We start from the raw sequence: 19,916 nt of genomic DNA, 5'->3' as shown, positions 1-19,916 counted from the left end.
TTGATTCTGTAACATGTCCTGGTAGAATGTAATGAATTCAGCATCTAGATCTACCTATTTCAGATCCACCTACAAATCGGCGTATTTTGCTTGATGGTGCACACAACCCATTGGTTGCTGTAGTTCGTGCAGACTAGGTCAACCATCAACAAAATGCAATAGCGTTACTTGCACATGTTTACTGGATTGTTGAATTTACTAATGGAATAGATATCCATAATTTACTTTCATGCCTTGTTCAACCCAAAATCGTGTTTGTCGTTCCATTTGCACAACCACTTGATATGCTTTGGATTCATTCAAAGGATACTCGTATTATTGCACATGTGGCCAATACACTGATTCAAGGCGATACGCCATCACAATGCTTTGACAGTTTTGCAGATGCGTGGAACGTTATCACATCTAGTAACACCGATTGCATTGTTGCTATTTGTGGTTCACTTGATTTGGTATCTGAAGTGTACCGCACTCTACACATGACGTTTTAGAGTCTACTTGAATTTGTGTTTGATGCACCATATTTGTAATAAATACATTTGCATTGGTTGATGGCTTGCATGCATACTATTGTGTATTTTGAGATGCTCTAATGCATTGAATTGACTAACCATCCAGATGCAACCCAACATGAATGTGCGGAAAATATCACATCAATGTACTAAACTACTCTAAACAATACACTATAACCAAAGTAAATTTGAAATCTACACATTCATCAACACAATCCAATAGACATGCAGATACAACAAGATTGAACCACAAACAGTCTAAAGTTGTGGAAACACGACGGTAGAATCAACAAAATGGAAACTAAACACCATGTGGCAAATGAGTGTTTAAACCAAGCTTTTTTAAATTCAAAGTGATTTTATAAAACAATTTAATGGTTTTGTTTAAAAGGTATTAGTGGGTATTGGAATAGGGTATTTTTAAAAGATATTTAAAAGGTATTAGTGGGTATTTTTAACAGGTATTAGTTGGGTATCAATAGGGTATAATGGAAGGGTATATAGTGGTGGAGGTGGAATTGAAGCTTCCTTCCAAAAGCTTCAAGTTCAAAGTTTAGATCACCCATCTCCGCTTTGGATTTCGCGAAGGATGGGGTTGATCTGCGTCAACCTCGCAGTTGATCTTCCGTTTTTGGAAGATCGCTCCTTGATACAAGTATCAATGACAGGAGCACTGCTCGTGTTGCGCCGCCGCGCCGCTCGCAGGTCTCGCTGTTGGTTAAGTAACTCCAACTTTGCAACGTCTTGCAAGGTTGGTGCTACTTTAGCAGACCAAGTATTTTTTGGCTTGGTCTGCTTGACCAACTTGGAGACCTGCTCCGGCTTGACCCGCTTGACAGACCCACGAGCCTTTTTCAGCTCGGTCTGCTTTGCAAGTTTGGGCATCTAAGTGTGAAAATGGTAAAGTTTAAATGTAAGTCATTGCTGTTAATAATGACATACAAATTATGGACTGAATATATATAGTAACAAAACTGGTTATTTATGCGATAAAATATATCATTGATCATATTATAGTTGATATGGTGTATGTCGTTTTACATCATATAGCTTTTACACTAATGATAATGGTTGCCACAATGGTGTCAGCACTATGCTTGAAACACTAGAACTCTCAATCCCAACAGTATTGTGCTGTCTGACTGCATTTATGGTGTCAATCAATGTCAATCAGTAATGCATTTGTATTGATCATGGCTTGTGTGCAGTGATCTGGCAATATCGTGATGTATGGTATCATGATCAATGCAAACCATTACTTGATCAAACACAGCAATTGTGACTGATTACAATCTAGAATTGGATGTGGAATACAATCACAATCACAATTGGCAGGATATTGAGTGACTATGTGTACAATAGCCATTGTTGGTAGTTCAATCAGGATATACACCTTGTTCACACAGCAATACTGCATGTTGCTGGTTCACTCCACATCAATATGTATACATGAAGTTGACAATCATTGACAAATTCATGTCCTAAATTCACAATATTATGTTTTAAATGACAATAATGTAAGCCAATGCACATTTTATTTATTCGGTAACTGAGATTTGATAAACCGTTTGTACTGGTCCACAAAAGAATCACCAAAAAATGAGTCGCAAAATCAGAATCCAGATCGACACATATTATGTAATTGTCTCCGTCCTCACCACTTTTGAAACCAGATTTCATTGATGGCGCTGTATATGGCAATTCAAATCGCATATGAATAAATCGTAACCCATTGATTTTCACTCTGCATTGATCTTGGACTGGGATCTGCGACTTGTACCAATTTTTAGGATCCATTGTTTCAATATTCTTCCTGCATTCATTAACGCCAACGTACATTGCTGAATCGGAGTTTTGCGTTGATGTCGTTTTGATATTGCAGCTGAAAACCGAGTATCGCAAATCAGGTCCAGCATTGGCCGGTGGAAAAACAATATGCGGAAAGTCGGCTTCATCAAGCTGTTGTAAAAACCTATTGACATTCGATTCATTGGTGCGACAATCAACCATCCCAGTAGGTTTTTTGATATTCAAATCTATAGCCCATCGAGGTAGATATTTTCTCAGCTCAGGTTGTAACCACCAGCCTTGTATGAATCGGAGAGCAATTACATACTCCATCATATGTCCCCATTCTGAACGTGACAAGCTTGGTACTCCTACAGGTGAAAACAGCTGATTGGCAAAGTAGTCCATTAATACTGGAGTCTCTTGGTCTGCCAAATAGTTTAATCCTGCAGTAAGAACAATGGGTTCTGTCATTCTAGCGTGCCATCCGTCAATCACTTTTGAAACCATTACAAGACCTGTTTGAACCAAATCAAGCTCTGGCGAATACGACATACTCGAGCCATCACCAAACAAAAACGAAATACACAATTTGACAAGTATCTCCGATACCGATTTGATTTTAACGGGACAAGAGTTAGCCTTTTCAATGGATTCGATAACCCGGTCAATTCGGTCCTCCCAGAAACAGTAAAATGATGAATGGGGCGAATACATGCCAGATTTTGTCGTCATTTCCTGTATATAGCCGCAATAACAATCATTGATGTCAGTCGAATCAATCAGTTTGTGTAAAAATGAAACAAAAAGTCTTGGACGACCTTGAAGAGACTGTGAGATTTCTTGAAGGTCAATATTCTTTGACACATCGATAGTAGTTTGAAAATATCAGATGGTTTCAAGTAGTTGAAGTCGGTGAATATCAATATATTATCTGGTTTGAGTCCAGCAGCAGAGTATATCAAGTCCATGGTGCAGATTCGCATTTGTGTTCCGCACCATATATTCTTGAAGCCATCTTGGATAATAGTCCTGGTCAAAAACGAAAACAGCGACCGAGGAAAATCAAATTGTCCAGCAGTGTTGATGGATTGTTGTTGAACGATAGTCCGACTTTAAAAGACTTAGCATATGCTGCGATTCGTCAAATATAACACAACCGTCTTTTAGGAACCATGATTTCAACTGTTGATAGACGTTACCAAACGCAGACCAAGGAAGCTTAGATAGATGGTCGAATACTCTACAAAAAAGCCCACCAGTTCGTCTACTTTTTTGAATGCATAGCCATGTAAAAGGCTTGAGATCGGGATTTGTTTCATGGAGTGTTTTCAAAACAAAAACACGAGCAGAAATCAAACACTGGATCAGTCTTTTAGAGTGGTATTCAAAGACTGATTGATTCTTGTCCGTCTTTTTGGCAGGTGCCAACTGTGCCAACTTCTCAATCATCGCAGTGAAATCAGAATCAATCGAGCAGTCGAAATACAGTCCCCAACTACGTCGACATAGATCGTAGCAGATTCTTGTCTTTCCGCATCCACTGACACCGATCATGGCAATGCTTCTGCCTTTGACCTTGCACAGCCTGTCGACCGGCATTTCGATCCCAATTTCCTTTTCGTCGGAATATATCTTTTCCGAGTACAGGAAATTGGGAACTCCATTAATACCTTGGACATCAAGGTTTAGAATGCATTGGTCCAAAGCAATGTCCATCGAGTCTTGAGTGGAGAAAACAGTTTTGTTTTCATCCAAGCTTATCAGTTGATGAAGATTTTTGTAAACGACCTCTAGAGAATAATCGACATCCATGGCAGTGTCTATTGTTGATGAAAATACAATAATGAGTTTGACTATCCATAATATGGTTAATTTCATAAAAGTACAATACCTTGAGTTTGACCAGCCATACGACTGCTGGACTTGATGATGAGTGGATTGGACCCAACAGTCCCATTTGTTCCAAGAGCAGCAATGGGGTCCCAGGAGTTGTAGTTGGTCTCCACTCCATCCACCACATAATGGATGGAGTTCATCAACAGGAATAGTGTCAAGGAGGGGAGTGGTAGCAGTCTTGTAAGCTGTAGTTAGTTTCGAAACACTGTCAAATGGCCTTTTTCTTTCTAGTTCACCATTGAAGTGGGTTTCTATTTCCACCGGTTGGTTGTTGAGGTATTGAATGTAAAATGGTATGTTTTCCATTGTAGTTTGTAAAAGAAAAGAATAAAAATAAATGTAATGAAAAAATCCGACTTTAAATCCAAAATTTAATATTGTGTATTCAAATTCACACACTTTGAATAGTGTTTAAACATTTGTCATGTGTTCATTTGTATTGTTCAATCGAGTGTCAACTCAACTCAATTGATTACGTCATTCATATAATGACTCGAATCTTTTATTCAAAGTGTATCAGTCATGGTATGCATTGTTTGAATTCATCACTGTATATCTGCATGATCATGTCGACACTGGATGTGCAATATCAACAGTGCAATGTGGTATACTGCTGCAAATACCATGCTTATCACATTCCATTAGTGTGTGATCATATTGCATCAATCGACCAGTATACGATCACTGCATACATCAACATGTGCATAATGACCATATTGTTGGCATTGTATATTCAACATGTGATACTTGATACACGACAAAGTTGATACTGCGACTGATGTGTGTGATCAGTCAGGCTATTGATGCAACCATTTGACACCACAATCAACGAGTCAAATTGGTCGGATCTGATATCAACACACATGACTATTGTTGGTATTGCATGTCATGTCATATTGACAAGCAATATCATATCGACACAATACACACATGCATGTCAGCATCATCAATGTGTACAACTATGCAATATACAATCAACTGTATTGTATTATATTGGAAATACAAATGTCAATGTACAATATGATATCATGCCAACCAGAACTGTGTACAATAATCAGATACAATGCATGCAAATCCAATATCCAATATCAAATATCAAATGGTAATCATATTGTATCATATCGTATTTTATTCAAATAAAAACACAATCGAGTCAGTCGAAACCAGTTCAGATTAGCAATCAAATCAAACGGGTGATTCATCTGAATCTTCAGAACTGGGTGGACTCGAAAATGATTTGCGCTCATTCTTGGATTTGGAAGTTTTCCATAAACGAGAACGAGAATGGGATTTGGAAGATTTGGAAGCTTTTTGTGTACTGGATGATGTTTGAGTGGGTTGATCTGTAGACGTTTTGCTTGATGATGATGGACTTTTATGATGTTTTGATTTGTTCTGGGTTCCACTAGTAGAGGCTTACTCCGATCCCGACTGTTTGTTTAGTCGGAGAATAAAAGATTGGTAGATACTTTCAGCAAAATTGCGATCTAATTCCAGAGATATCCTGTAAGAATCCAGTGATGCTGTACTTGGACCATTTTGGAACAGGAGCTCTGCAAGTTCTTTTCTGGCTATATGAAGCAACAAGCCAGCGTGATAAAGATTTTTATCGAGTTTCCGACGCTTTTGTTGAAGGCTGAAGAATATTTCGTCCTCTTCATCAAACTTCTGATTAATTATTTCTTTCTCTTCTTGATACACTGGATCATCCTCGTTATTCGAATATTTTAGTGACAGCTCGTAACTCTCTCCATCCAGGCGTTTTAACAATTCTTTTTGATTGAGCTCTTCAGATTTGGCCGAGTCACACGCTTTCTTTATCTCTTCATATTCTTGATCCGTTTGTAGGTATTCTTGGATCAACTTCACATCATCCTTTGAGAGTTTACTAAGATCAACTGAAAATTCAGATCCTTCATAAGAAAGTACCCGATGCTTAGATTTAGTACTTTCAGTTGCAGTTGGGATGACGGTTGAAGTGCTAGCTTCAGCACTTGTAGTTGCACTGGGATTGACTGGTTTGGCTGTAGTAACCGAGCAAGCAAACAAGATTGATGCCAATACTGTGACTGCGAGTTTCATTGTATTGGTTTGGTTGAGCAGATTGTAATGTCATTCAACAAGTCGGGGTTTGAACTGTATTTATATCCATTATTGGATGGATAATATTAAAAGCATATTGGATGACCGTTTTAGGGATTTGTGTTGCCAGGGTTAATGGTGATTTGACATTAATATCCGACTTTGAAGGGATATCCATTTATATAACAACCGCAGTATTGGTTGGACCGTTGCTTGACTATGCATTCGAGTATCGTATAGCTTATTGTGTACTACACCCTTATCCACCCTAAAAGGGTTAGTGTGTCAAATATGAACAAATGCATGTTTAAACAAAACTATATGCAACTGAGCTGATATTCAGTTGTTGGATGATCATCAATATGTGTTGTGGTTGACATGATTCAAACATGTGGTTTGGTGATGTTTTCCATTCAACTCGACACGGTCAGTCATCACTACATATTGTCCAGTAATTTAATCAATCAACTGAATCAATACAATGCAGTTCATGTTGCAATCACAATATCACATTGATGATCAATGACTTGCATGTTCGGTTGGTTGCTACTACACATTGACTGCATTGCGTGTTTGATATACAACAACCATCATATGACACACAATCAGACTATAGTGTTGAATCTACACTTTGTGCACATGTGGCATGACCATACATTGTGCAATCACCAAACTCATCCATTGCAGTATACATGTTTGGCTCAACTGCTTTGATGCTGTCAATCAAACCATAGTTTTAAATACCAGTTGAAATCATCAACTAAATGCGAATCAAGTAATCAACTCGAGATCGGGTATGAAAGCTAAAAAACCAGTGAAAGAGTCCAAGAACAAGAACAAGACAATAGTGCAATGACCATTATCAATTCGAATGATTTCATGTTGCATCAGACCATTGAAAATGCAGGTCTAAATGCGGTTTTATCCAGATCTGTACCGAGTTTCATTAAACAACCATGACAACTCTGATTGGTATGGTAAATATCCAATATCAACTTTCATTCCAATGTCTAAAACACCAGAAAATACAAAAATCTGACAAGTTTAAAAACAGTTGCAATATTCCATCCATGACAAAACCAGTCCAATTTAAAAAATGGTTTGAAACTTGCATATTTCACTCAACTAAATAAAAGGTTTACATGTGTTGATTGAAATAAATTTAAACAATAGTGTATAGGATAGTTATGCAAACATTGTATTCATTCAAACATAGCCTGGTGATGCAATCAATGATGTGTTTGACAACATTTACAACCCATTTCAATTCATGATAACACTCCAAGAATTGATTGTTGCTCCTTTCATCTGCGTAGCAACATCTGACTTGAATACGAGATTAACAAAAAACTGTTTCGTCTTGGTTGTCACTGGGAACTTTTTGACAATTGCTTCGGATCCAGAAATACTATTTGTAATTATATTACCATCTGGACCAAGCGTATTCAAAAGCGATTCCACATTGCCATCCGCATATACAATATACAGTCCTAAAAAGTCGCTATAAAACTGTGATTCAAGTGCAATATCAATTTCAACAGTGATGTTGGATCCAACTGGTGCAGTATAGTATGATCGGATCTCAGTCTCTATTGCAGGACTGTATTGTACTCCGTCGCCAACAACCCATTTACCATTGACCGAGTTCCATCCCTGTGATTTTTTGGTAAATGGCGAGTTGTATATTCCAACCGATTTACTGGTACCATTAAACTTCCATTTGACACCATGTTCAAGTTTAAAATGGTCTTGTTGTTGTGGAGTGCGACTGATATGCTTATGTGTTTTGAGAACCTGTTTGCCGTTGTTTTGGCCAATGATACTGACCCGAGTATTACCAAGATCGTTGATTACAGATGCCAGTTTGAACGAGTGTTGACTTTTTATGTTGCTTTTAAACTTGGCAACTGAAAGTGATTTGCCAGTGTCATCAATAACCGACAGTTGATTGATTCCTTGAACTTCTACATCAATGGTCACGTCACCGCTAGTGGTGTCATAATCGATAAGTTCAGAAACAAAGTGAAGATTGTTCAGTCCAGTTCTGACACCCAGTGTTTTGAGCTGATCGGCAATACGGTCAAATTGAGAATTTTCAGTGGATCCAGGAAGTATATCCGTCAAACGGGGACGTACAATATATTCGGTTATGGCACCAATATCTTCAACCAGCTGACCTTTTTGTTTTCCATTACGTACAATCTGTCGAGCTCCAACTGAAACAGTGTTGGTGCGACTTCGGCCAGCTGCCGTGTCAGCCAGTTCTTTAGCGTATGACATTGGCTTAAAATCAACACGATTGAACAAAAGGAAATGTGGATCGAGCGAAAACATGTCAGCACCACCACCTCCAGTTGTTCCATCTTCGCCAAAAACATGGCCAGTTTCGGACGACTGAATAGACGCTGAAAACAGATCGCATGCTGAGTAACATACAGCATCAGTGAATATACCAACAGGTTTGAGATAGGCTTGGCCATACAAGTTTGACTGATTATACGAAGTTCTGTCATGATCAATAGAATACTTGCTACCAGGTGGAGTCTTGTACCATGCTGGATTAGAAGTGTCAAAAAAGTACGTGCCATTAACCAGAGTGTTGTATGCGACAGAACTCATCAAGTATCTCATTGGCATCGGTTGAAAATCAGGTTTGAAAAGTTGTGGAATGGCATTGGCAAACTCGCCACTACCACCTGAATTTGCACGGAGATCAAATATAATAGCATTGGTGTTTTTGAGTACAGTACTGAGGAGTTTGTGGATTTCACGAACAGCCTCTGTATCTGCTGGTGCATCAGTTTTAAGGTTTGTTGGCGAAAAATCATCCAATCTAATAATACCAAGATTTTTGGATTCGGGTTTCCAGATTCCCCAACTGATAGTCGACACGCCGGCGTTTTGGTACTCGAGACCACTATTTTTTAATGGCTGTTCAAGTAAAATCTGATCAATTTTTTGCTTTTTATGATGGTACTTGGATATCATCGATGGATTTATGATTTCTTTCCAAGTTTTGAACTGACGTTTGGCTCCGGTATCAACGCCAGCGTCAATTATACTGTTCGTGTCGGCAGGCTGAGGTGTTCCAGGTAGAGTTTTTCCAGAAATTTTGGCATACAATTGGCTAGTCATACTCCAGCATGATGAACTAAAACCAACCACCCACGGAGCTTCAATGTCGTACACTTTTCCAGTATCTTTTGATTTGAACCGATATTTGATCGTATCAGTTTCTGGAAAAGAAGTATAAGTACCAGAACGAAACGTCATGTATTCAAAAGCACCATGCTGGCCACCATAATCATTGGCACCACCTGTTTTGTCCTGGTTCAAGTTCCGATAGTCAACAAACGTCATACCATCAACAAGAAGTAATTCGTCGCCAACTTTGATCTGGTCATAGTCCTTTCCAAAAAAAGCACGCAAACCTTGATCGCTTTGAAATCTTTCAAAAACAACGGTTGGTTTGTTGATCATATCTGCATCGCCCTCGATAAATCTGAAAGAAAGACCAGTTGTGGCAAAAAAACAGGCATGTGGTCCAGATGGCTCAAAATAAGTATGATAGTCACGCATGCGAACAAAAGCATTCATGAGTTCAGTCTGCATCTCAGTGTCAGTAAGATTAGATGCATCCAGTTTTGCACGCAGTTTCTTGATGATCGGGAAGGGATCGGCACGCTCACCATAGTGTTTGATTTTAGATTCATAGTTGGACCATGCTTTCAAACTATTTTCAACATTGGTCAGCACGACGTTTCGTTGTTCGTCAGTGTATGGCATAAAAACAAATCTGCCAGCGTCACGGTGTTCCTTGATAAAGGCCCATGTAGGCATGGATTCTATAATGTACGTCAATTAGTACAGTTTTGAACGATTGCACAATTCAAACATTGACAAACCCAACATAAAATAGACTGATCAACAGATTTGCATACCAGATTTATTTCCTTGAGCATTGACAACGAACGCAACAGAAGCAATGGCTAGCAGTGAAAATTTCATCGTGGCTGCAGTATACTATTGAACTGTATTTGGCAAGCGTATCAATACTATACGGATTGAGTTGTTGATTTGTAGCAGTCTGATGATGTTTGATAGTGGCTGACGACTCATTTTTATACCTTGATGGTCTTGACTGGCAATACTAATGCTTGGTATTTTTGCATCTATATGCTTTGCATTGTTCTTACTAAAATGCTTGATATCGAGCAAGATTAACTGGATCGAGGTATATATTCAGGGTAGATAAAGCAACGAATTTGTAGATTAGCCAATTTATCCATTGCCACACATGCCATGTTAATTGTATTTTACTATCCAACACAACATCCAACTCAAACTGCTGTGAATCCAGTTCAATCAATATGATGATTAATGGTGTATTGACATTTGTGAATTATGCCAGTCCATATATCAAATATACAGAACATATTGGCTTGTCAATAGATAATCACTTGTCGGCTGCAGCATTGCCAATAATTTATGCTCATTTAATTTAGGGTCTAACACGTGGTGATTGCATAAACCCATTTAATGAACATGTCAATTATTACAATTGTCCGGCTTGCATGCTAATGGATTGCTTGTATACCACCATGGCTGTGTATGTCGTATGCCAGTTATGTCGAATAATTGAACGTAACAAAATGTGCTGTATTTATCCATACACTATCCAATCATCATAATTTGTTTTTTAGTAAATGGTTGTCAAGTATCTTGCTCAATTCTGCTGTTTGGTTTGTATTTTTTGAACTGGTTACTTGGCTAGATATGTTATTTTGGGTTGATGAGTGCCAACCCTATGAGTTCTGTTTGGTCAGGGTTATCATACGATTGATTTGCTGTTTGTGAGCAATGTGTTTGGATGGCAATAATGGTGTTTAAAACAGCCATTGTATAACATGTATTGACTCGAAAGCAAAATGGATCCACAAACTGTCTGGCATGTATTAGGTTTCCTTTGCGCAATATGTTGAACAGTTTGACTCTGATTCCCGGTTGTTTCAAATTGGCAAGTATAAGGCAGCCAATGCTCAGATCATAACTGGACACCAGCATGAATCCAAGTGTCGAATACAGCTTAAAAAGACCCCATTTTAAATGATTATGCAGCATCAAGATCTACACTATGCATGGCTTGATTAGCTACCCCTAAACCTGAATAACTATTGTATCTTTGATTGCATTACCAATGTCGTGGACACCATACTCTTGAGTCATGTCAACATTCATGAATAATCATGTATGCTGTATAACACTGGATTACTATCGACTGAAACAACTTTTATACTCTGTTGTTGTACACGTTGCTTATTGATATATTGCACATGCTGATCTACCAAGTGATTAGTTCAATCCAGTATACTGACGACAAATGGGATCCAATACAAGATAATGAGCATTGACAAATGTAATATTTGACTGTATAACCGAGCCTTTGTGCTTGGATGAAACAAACCACAATATAATCAATAATAATACCAACCAAGATTGACAGATTAAACTAGTGTATAAAACAGTGTTGGCTGGATTGAATTGTTGGTTTATTTGTTGATTTACAGTTATTTTTTGAATGAATTTATTTAAAATAAACTCGGGTATTGAGATATGAAATGATCTCATGTGAACAGGCTGTAATCGTACAAGCATATACTGGTGGTGTTGCAAGTGTATTGGTCAACTGCTGTATGATTGTTGTGGTGATGGTGTCAAAACAGTGTTTGTTACCACCGGTACACTACCAACAGAAACTCGACTGATCCAACAGCCATATATACAAATTGTTGTCAGTTACATCGAGTGTTTGTCCAAATAGGTCGATTCAAACAGGTTGCATATAACCGACTAATCCAGCATCCATCCATTGTCAAACAACTATAATGCACAATACCACCAAGTGTGCGATTACACACGCACTGATCAGTCGTTGCACAGTATGCATCGGTCAATGTCAAACATATGTGTGTCTGCAACTAAATTGCAGTCCATGACACATCCACACGATTCAACATGACAAATCATGTATCATGAGTCCAAGATTGATCAAAAACCTGATCACGGTAAACACAGCATGTTGTTGGATATCAGAGTCAATATATCGAGTGACAGTTGCACACTTGCTGATGGGCACAGCATATCAGTCACAATACATGCACGGTATTGCATTGCAGTCATTGGATGACAGCCATTTGCAATGTGATACCGATCGACATACATCAGCATGGTGTGATGTGACCATAATCATGGTGGAATGTGTTGGAGTTGACATTGTGAGTTGACAATCGATACACCATGCACATGACTGGAACATATATATTCAAATGTGGTTTGGTTGGTGTCAGGTTGATCATGCAATTGCATCGGTGCAACGAGTGAGTGAGCTGATGGTGATCTGAACCCATTTCAACAACAAGGAATTGACAGTCATGGATTTGCATGCATTCAATATGTGTTGCACACCGTTGTTGACTGTTGACTGTATATGCAAGTCAAGTCATCACCAACCACCAACCAGATCCAGTGCATACATGATCATTAATAGACTGACTGCCAAGAATATTCGTGTCTGAAAGTTGATTGTGAGTTGGTGGTTTGCAAGAACTGGACAAAACCAACATGCTATTGCATACAGCAACCTGATTATAGTCCAGTCGCATGGTGTGATACAGTGGTTGTGCAATACAATATCCAGATATTTGTAGTGTTGAACACGACGAATCTGTTGTTCGTGTAGCATCATATCAATTGGTAATTCGGAATCAAAGTGCTGTGACCACGGAAACTGAGTATGTTGCATTTGACTACACCAAAACTTGTTTGGCATTGTTCCATTCATCGTGCAAGTACATCAGATGCCAACTGGAGTGATTGATCAGAGTCGGCAAATATCACGATATTGTCAGCATACATGAACCCTCACATTGGTGGTGATTTACACGATACTCATGCAATGACAATCGGTTGATATCATCGTGTATGTTGTTGATGAACACGTTGGACAGCAATCCGACAGTGGATATCACCACTGGACTCCATGCTCAAATGGAAATGGATCAGAAACCAATGATCCAGTCTGAGCACGAGCTGATGAGCATGTGTGCAGCGCTGTTAACAAGACCAGTGTGCGTGGTGTCGATCACATATGTTGCAGTTATCATATCAAGGCACCAACCGTGACAGTGTCGAATGCATTTTGAATGTCAATCAACATAACAATAGCATTGGGCTACACGCACTGTCATCGTTGAACAATATCGACTAGTGAAACAACCAGCACAACACACTTGTTTGGTTTGAAATCAACCATGCTCAGTGGTGACGAGTTTGTTGAACACCACGATCCATCAATTTGTGTTTGCAAGACCTTGCATACCAGTTTATGACACATCAATCAGTGTAATACCGTGTTTGTCGTTTGTATCAATGTGATCACCGTTATTCTTGTCGATATATGCAGTCAGTACAATCGGTACAGTGTATGCAGACTGCCATCAGGTTGCATAATGGTCGTCAACATATTGACTGAACTATGTGCAGCAGAACGAGCAAATGGATTGGGTGGTTCATCAGGTGTATCATTTGGTGTATATAATGCGACTCGGTAGAATGTGACCAATATCCTGTTGTTTTTCGGGTGTCTGGTGTGAACCAGCTGCTGTATTGCATCAACTAGTCGATTTCAAGGTATATCCGAGTCGAGATCAGTGGCATCGTCACGAATTGGAAACAGTTTGTATGGTGGAAGTGGATCACGTATATGCCAGTACTGCCATTACTGCAAGTCAAGTAAATGTCCACTATCGTCCATAGCAAGATGCAAGTAGTGATTACTCGGTATGCCAAAAATATTATCACTGCTATACTGAATGATACGATTGGCATCACATCGTATAATGGAATGGAATGGAGTGATGGATGTTGTGTGTGTTGCACCACCAGACATGACTCGAGCTGCTGCAAATGTCATATCAAAACGATCATCAATACTGTCCGGTCAGGTGTGTCAGCAAACTTGATCCAGATCATATATTCATTGGCGCATTCAAGTCGCTGGATTGTTGCATTGTGTTTGTCCCAGAATGCACCTAGTTGGATGCGACAGAGTTCATTGTGATTGTCACGGATACTTGCTGTAATGTACATCGATATTCCAGTGTTACCATGTCAAATCGTCCGTTTGGTTGAGCGATACAGTCGACGTTTATGTAGCCGAGCAGTATGTGCATGTGCGTGCAGTTGACAGTCATTCACTGTTGCATTGGCAGTATCCAATAACTGAATACATAGCTCGTGTGTGTCCGTGTATGATCCATCAAACGCTGCATATATTCCACCAATCGTGAACATTGCAATCCGATCATAGGCATATATGCAGAGTTGTGATATGTCAGTTGGATGAGTGGAATGGACTGAATGAGTTGGTGCATGTGTATTAGTGCGGATGCAAGTGTAAATGACACATCATCAACAACCGCAATGTTCATGTCTACACGAGCAGATTATACAAGTGTTTGTTCAGTCTCGTCACACACAAAGTGATTGATAGAGTGTCAATGACATGCAGTCCTGCTCACTCGAGTGATGTTACTGTCGGAGTATTGCCAACATACTGCATGACAGTCAAACGCAGTATTCGTGCGTGTATGATGTGTTGTAATGACACATATTCAGTGTTCCAATCTGCAAACAGTAGCACGGATGAGTGATCGTCAAACCGAATAACTGCTGACAGGACATGTTGAATGGCAGACAAGACATTTCGCGTTTGATAGTCGCATGCAGCCGAGTGTCCAATGTACACAGCCAACAGTCCAAACACATTCAGGTGTAAAGTTTGGAATGTTTGCGACAATTATGGTGCCATAAACAGTCATTTTGCAAATCCAAACCATTTGTCAATACCGAATGGTGTCTCGATGTTCGGGAACAGTTGCCGAGTGTTGCAATACATTGAAACCACACACTGTGTGCTTGAAACTGTCCGTTGCAATGCAAGTCTCGGATAATCCACATAGTCGGTTTGGCTGAATATATGTCAAAGTAGTGAGTGTTTGCTGGCAATGTTTGACACATTGACTGACAATATTTGACAACAATTAGGAAGTGGTGGAACACACAGTGAGGATGTCGTTGGATGCCTGCGTTGACAGTTTTTGTGTATGTGTCAGTTGTTGTACGGATGATTGGTGACAGAGTTGATGGATAGTGTGTGCGGAACATGACTCTGACACAGTAATGCGGACTCGTGCACCGAGTTGAGTTGTCCAGCAATCGATTTTGGAAATGTGTTTGATGTGATGGTTTGAAATGGATGCCAAATGACCACGAATGTTACCCATTGTCATGACAGTTGATTGTTGATTCAAAACGTTGTTTATTTGGTATTAATGGTTAGAGTGTCACTCATTGACCTGTCAGATCAGCAAGTGTTATTTCGGTGAGTTTCGTGTTTATTGTAGTCACATCAACATCAGCAGGTTGGACTACGGATTTGCTTGACAGAGTTGCAGATCCAGTTGGATTGATAGGCGAGCAACTGTGCAAACAACTGCGCGAGTTGCAGGATGTTTGAGATCCAACAAAACACTGCTTGCACACAAGTTCATGAATGCAGATTGTCAGACTTGACCATCAACTCGCAGTATAAATTGCGTGTACGACAGTTTACACGCTTACCCATCAACAATAAACCCACATAACCAGCAAACCGTCAACGAGCAGACAGCTCAGTGGTCGGGTTGATGTTTTTTATTGGAGTTTCTGGATCAAATTTGACTTGATTTGTACCGAGTTGGGTCATGACTACAAGTTTGACAGCAATAGATTGATCCACTAATAATCTGATCGTGTTGTTGATTGTATGCATGTTGGTAATCCGTTGCAGATTGATACGAAATGTGACCAGAATACCACAAAGTTTATTGAGTGTGCACATTGAATTCGATGCAAAACGCAATAAACAAATGCGAGTTGCAGCATTCATTCAAGGTTCGACACCAGTCGATACAGCATTGACCGCAATGGCATTTATGTCAACAATTGCACGATTACGGAATAAGTCGATTGTTGCTTGGCATTCCGTATCGACAGTATGCGTGTGTGTGCAACGTACTGTTGTCGCATATAAACAACTTGGATTGACTTTATGGACAAAACACAGTCACTGTTGCGATGGTGTTTACAGTCGTGGAAATGGTTTCGAATACCGCAACTGGTATAACAACTACAGGTGTTGGTGAGCAACCAGAGTCCAGTTTGACCAAAATATGCTCCAGTAATGATCGAATGACATTGTCGTGTTTGGTCATCATGACAACAATGTCATTGGTTTGACTCTGCAACTGACCAAATGCGCTAGTCACAGCGGCCATATCAGTTTTCAAGGATACAACTTGCATGATGAGGTATTTGACTGTTTGTCGCATCTCGTCCATCGATATGAAAAAATCAACGTTTCCAATCGAGTTCATATTACCTCGAGTTGCCCTGCCAGTAGTTTGGATTGGACTGATACCACGCAAATTGTTGGTCTGCGTGTACACTGACAAATCGCTGTTGATCAATCGCATGCACACAGATCCAACTATATATACCAGTCGAGTTGCATCAGACGCAGATGCACTGTCTGGATCAATCGAAAGCACCTTACATTTGTCACGAATGCATTGGGTGATTGAGTAAACGGTACTGGTTGATTGATGTGGTGATCTTGCCATGTTTTCAGCAATCATGAGTTTGGTCCAGTCACCACTGCAGTGACTGCAAACACTGAACAGGATCTGGCTGAGTACCGTGATTGGGTCTTATTTTTGACTGTATAATGTGTGAATGTACTGATAATATTAATGATTGTCGATCAATGTCAAACACAAATATGCCAAATAAAACAGTACAATGATCAGCATTCGTCCATGAAAATCCAACTTTATTGTAAGCTAAATTATAAATGCAGTTGTAGAATGACAATTGAATCGGCCGAGACCAGTCCAGATTAGCATTCAAATCAGTTGGATGAATCTTTATAGAATCATCCGAAAAATGATTTAAATCTATCCACAAGTTTGGAGCTCTTCCACTTATTGGAACCAGATTTAGACGGCATTTCCGATGATGGTCGTTCTTTATCACATGAATTCTCGAGGTAATAATCAACGGTAGGATGTGAAAGGATAAGCAAAAATTGATCCTCAAACGAATCGAGATCGTAAGGTCTTCCGAAAACGAGCTCCACGAATAATATTTTTATTAACTCCAGTTCATCCTTAAGACGACCACTCTCAAGATCGCATTTTTCCTTTTGTCTTTCAAGCTTCAAGTATTTGGAATATTGGCTTTCAAGATTAACCTCACGCCCCTCCATTTTACTATTACGACCATGTCTTGGACTGCCATCACTACTTTCAAGTCTTAATTTAAAATTTCGAACCTTTTTCTCCAGATTCTTTACCAATTTCTGTTGTTCAAGAAATCGAGATCCTATCAAGTCACATGATTCTTTTTGCTTAGAATAGTTATTTTGCTTTTTCAAGTATTCATCGAGCATGTCCTTGACTTTAACTGAAAGTAAAACAAGACCATGTAACCCTATGCCGCTTTCATTAGGGGTTGGCGAAGGGCTAAATTCAGTACTCGCAGTCGAACTGGGAATGTCCGTTGAGGTGCTATATTCAGCATTTGTAGTCGAACTGGGAATGCCGGTTGAAGTGCTATACTCAGCATTTGTAGTCGAACTGGGAAGAATTGGATTGGCTGTAGTAACCGAGCAAGCGACTAAAACTGATGCCAATACAGCGATTGATAATTTCATTTTACTGATTTGCTTAAGCAAGTTGTGAACGATTGTCGTTCAACACGTTGGGTTTAGATTGTATTTATATCTATTGTTGGATGGGTAGTATTAGTGTGCTTTTTGAATGACCGCCCTAAGGGACTAGTGTTGTTATCAATTTTAAACTTTAAAGGGACATTCCTTTATGAGGGTTTGTAATCTTGATTAAACCGCTGTTTGTGTATTCAGGTATCGTATGGGTAGTTGATTATGCAGTTTCACTTTTTTATACACTAAAAACGGCTGGTGAATCAAAACACAGTCGGGTACATATTCAGAATAGTATTACATAGCTATATGTAATGACTTTGACATTCAGCTATTAGCTGATTACCAATGTGTTGTAATATTTTATGCCTTTCAAAATGGCAAGTGGTTGACATGATTCAAACATGCTGTGGTTTAGTAATGCTCTGCATTCAACTCGACACAATCAATCATCACTGCACATTGTCCAGCAATTCAATCAATCAACTGAATCAATACAATGCAGTTCATGTTGCAACCACAATGTCACATTGATGATCAGTGACTTGCAACTGTTGTGTTGGCATTTCATGTTGTGTGCTACTATATCAACATCGATTGTCACTATAGTTGTATCAACCACACATTATGATCATATGTCATGGTTGACTCGTATTCTGGATTGATGCACACATTGTATTCTATTCCATCACTCGAACACAAACATCGTATGGCTTGTTGATTGCTAATACTCATATTGATCGAATACACACTACATGACACATGTCATATTAGCGTATACATTCCACTATATAGCACATCATGTTGCTGATACCACGCATTGTGATTCAACAGTCAATCTGTATTCGAGTTCAACTACAATTGATCGTGTCAATCATAATATACACGACCAATTGTAGTCGAGTTGATGCGACTGAATAGAGTCCGAGTCATCATGTTCATATCAAACCATTGTAAACCATGACAAGTCTATTGCACAACTCCACTCGTGTTGATTACAACATCCTATTCCGAAATGTATTATATTGTCCTGTAATGACTGTACATGACTGTACATGGTTGTTTGGAACCAGTAGCTCCGTTGATTGATATCCACAATATGATCCAGTAGTCGTCCAGATTATGTGTTGTATTTGGTGTGTTGGGTGATGATATCAACCTGTAGTCAAGGTTTGACTATCTGGACATGTCGGTGACTTTTTACCAACTGTGTGCAACTCGATGTCCAATATCGAGTCATGTCATTGGTCAATTGATTGGTTCAATTCATCAGTGGGTTTGCTGGATCCATGTGGTGTGCAGCACTTTCAAGAGTATGTTGAATCTGTTGCAGTATTGGAACTTTGTAAACGGATCAACATACTAACCTGATCATGATTGTGGTGGTTATTGTAGTCGAGTCGTAAAGCTTATTCTGGCAATCATTGATGGTTTCAACAATCGTTTGAATAATCGTTTGGATGTCAGGTTATGGTATCCTGATTGACAACTCGACTCGGATACAACTTATTTGGACAATTACTGATCGATGGATTGGACAATGAACTAGCAATCACTCAACACATTGACAGATTTGTCATCCCAAATGGAAACAACGACAATCCAGTTGTAATCCATATTGAGCCTTGAATTCAAACAGTCGTGAATCAAATCATTAATAAACTACAAAAACAGTCCAATATGCCAACTCGCATTTATCCACAACTCGATACGTGATGTTCAAATGTCTAATATTCAGACTGTGCTGATTGCAATTGTGGTTGTAATTGTGGTTGTAATTGTGGTTGTGTGTAAATATCAATCCAATACTTGAT

General features: G+C 39.2%; 7 protein-coding genes across 7 annotated transcripts; 2 read left to right on the top strand and 5 right to left on the bottom strand.

Annotated features, from left to right (window-relative positions):
- Positions 1–1,101: 1,101 nt before the first annotated feature.
- BATDEDRAFT_27940 (uncharacterized protein) lies at positions 1,102–1,689 on the top strand (the record flags this gene model as incomplete). Its single annotated transcript, XM_006682142.1, has 4 exons — positions 1,102–1,234; positions 1,264–1,425; positions 1,479–1,539; positions 1,563–1,689. 4 exons carry the CDS (start codon positions 1,102–1,104, stop codon positions 1,687–1,689), a joined length of 483 nt encoding a protein of 160 aa, XP_006682205.1.
- Positions 1,690–2,166: 477 nt separating this feature from the next.
- On the bottom strand, positions 2,167–4,505 carry BATDEDRAFT_27939 (uncharacterized protein; the record flags this gene model as incomplete). The annotated part of the gene is made up of 5 exons (XM_006682141.1): positions 2,167–2,200; positions 2,350–3,038; positions 3,543–4,123; positions 4,195–4,308; positions 4,436–4,505. The coding sequence occupies 5 exons, from the start codon at positions 4,503–4,505 to the stop codon at positions 2,167–2,169; spliced, it is 1,488 nt and encodes a 495-aa protein (XP_006682204.1).
- Positions 4,506–5,384: 879 nt separating this feature from the next.
- Positions 5,385–6,281, bottom strand: BATDEDRAFT_92081 (uncharacterized protein; the record flags this gene model as incomplete). Its single annotated transcript, XM_006682219.1, has 2 exons — positions 5,385–5,517; positions 5,620–6,281. The coding sequence occupies 2 exons, from the start codon at positions 6,279–6,281 to the stop codon at positions 5,385–5,387; spliced, it is 795 nt and encodes a 264-aa protein (XP_006682282.1).
- Positions 6,282–7,544: 1,263 nt separating this feature from the next.
- BATDEDRAFT_27937 (uncharacterized protein) lies at positions 7,545–10,289 on the bottom strand (the record flags this gene model as incomplete). The annotated part of the gene is made up of 2 exons (XM_006682140.1): positions 7,545–10,126; positions 10,223–10,289. 2 exons carry the CDS (start codon positions 10,287–10,289, stop codon positions 7,545–7,547), a joined length of 2,649 nt encoding a protein of 882 aa, XP_006682203.1.
- Positions 10,290–14,179: 3,890 nt separating this feature from the next.
- On the top strand, positions 14,180–15,914 carry BATDEDRAFT_27936 (uncharacterized protein; the record flags this gene model as incomplete). The annotated part of the gene is made up of 4 exons (XM_006682139.1): positions 14,180–14,284; positions 14,441–14,512; positions 15,387–15,443; positions 15,789–15,914. 4 exons carry the CDS (start codon positions 14,180–14,182, stop codon positions 15,912–15,914), a joined length of 360 nt encoding a protein of 119 aa, XP_006682202.1.
- Positions 15,915–16,429: 515 nt separating this feature from the next.
- BATDEDRAFT_27935 (uncharacterized protein) lies at positions 16,430–17,017 on the bottom strand (the record flags this gene model as incomplete). Its single annotated transcript, XM_006682138.1, has 1 exon — positions 16,430–17,017. The coding sequence occupies one exon, from the start codon at positions 17,015–17,017 to the stop codon at positions 16,430–16,432; it is 588 nt and encodes a 195-aa protein (XP_006682201.1).
- A 296-nt stretch (positions 17,018–17,313) lies between these two features.
- BATDEDRAFT_27934 (uncharacterized protein) lies at positions 17,314–18,093 on the bottom strand (the record flags this gene model as incomplete). The annotated part of the gene is made up of 1 exon (XM_006682137.1): positions 17,314–18,093. One exon carries the CDS (start codon positions 18,091–18,093, stop codon positions 17,314–17,316), a length of 780 nt encoding a protein of 259 aa, XP_006682200.1.
- Positions 18,094–19,916: the final 1,823 nt, after the last annotated feature.

The sequence above is a fragment of the Batrachochytrium dendrobatidis genome, assembly GCF_000203795.2.
Source record: "Batrachochytrium dendrobatidis JAM81 unplaced genomic scaffold BATDEscaffold_15, whole genome shotgun sequence".
NCBI classification, from domain to species: domain Eukaryota; kingdom Fungi; phylum Chytridiomycota; class Chytridiomycetes; order Rhizophydiales; genus Batrachochytrium; species Batrachochytrium dendrobatidis.
This window is presented reverse-complemented; position numbering and strand designations above follow the sequence as displayed.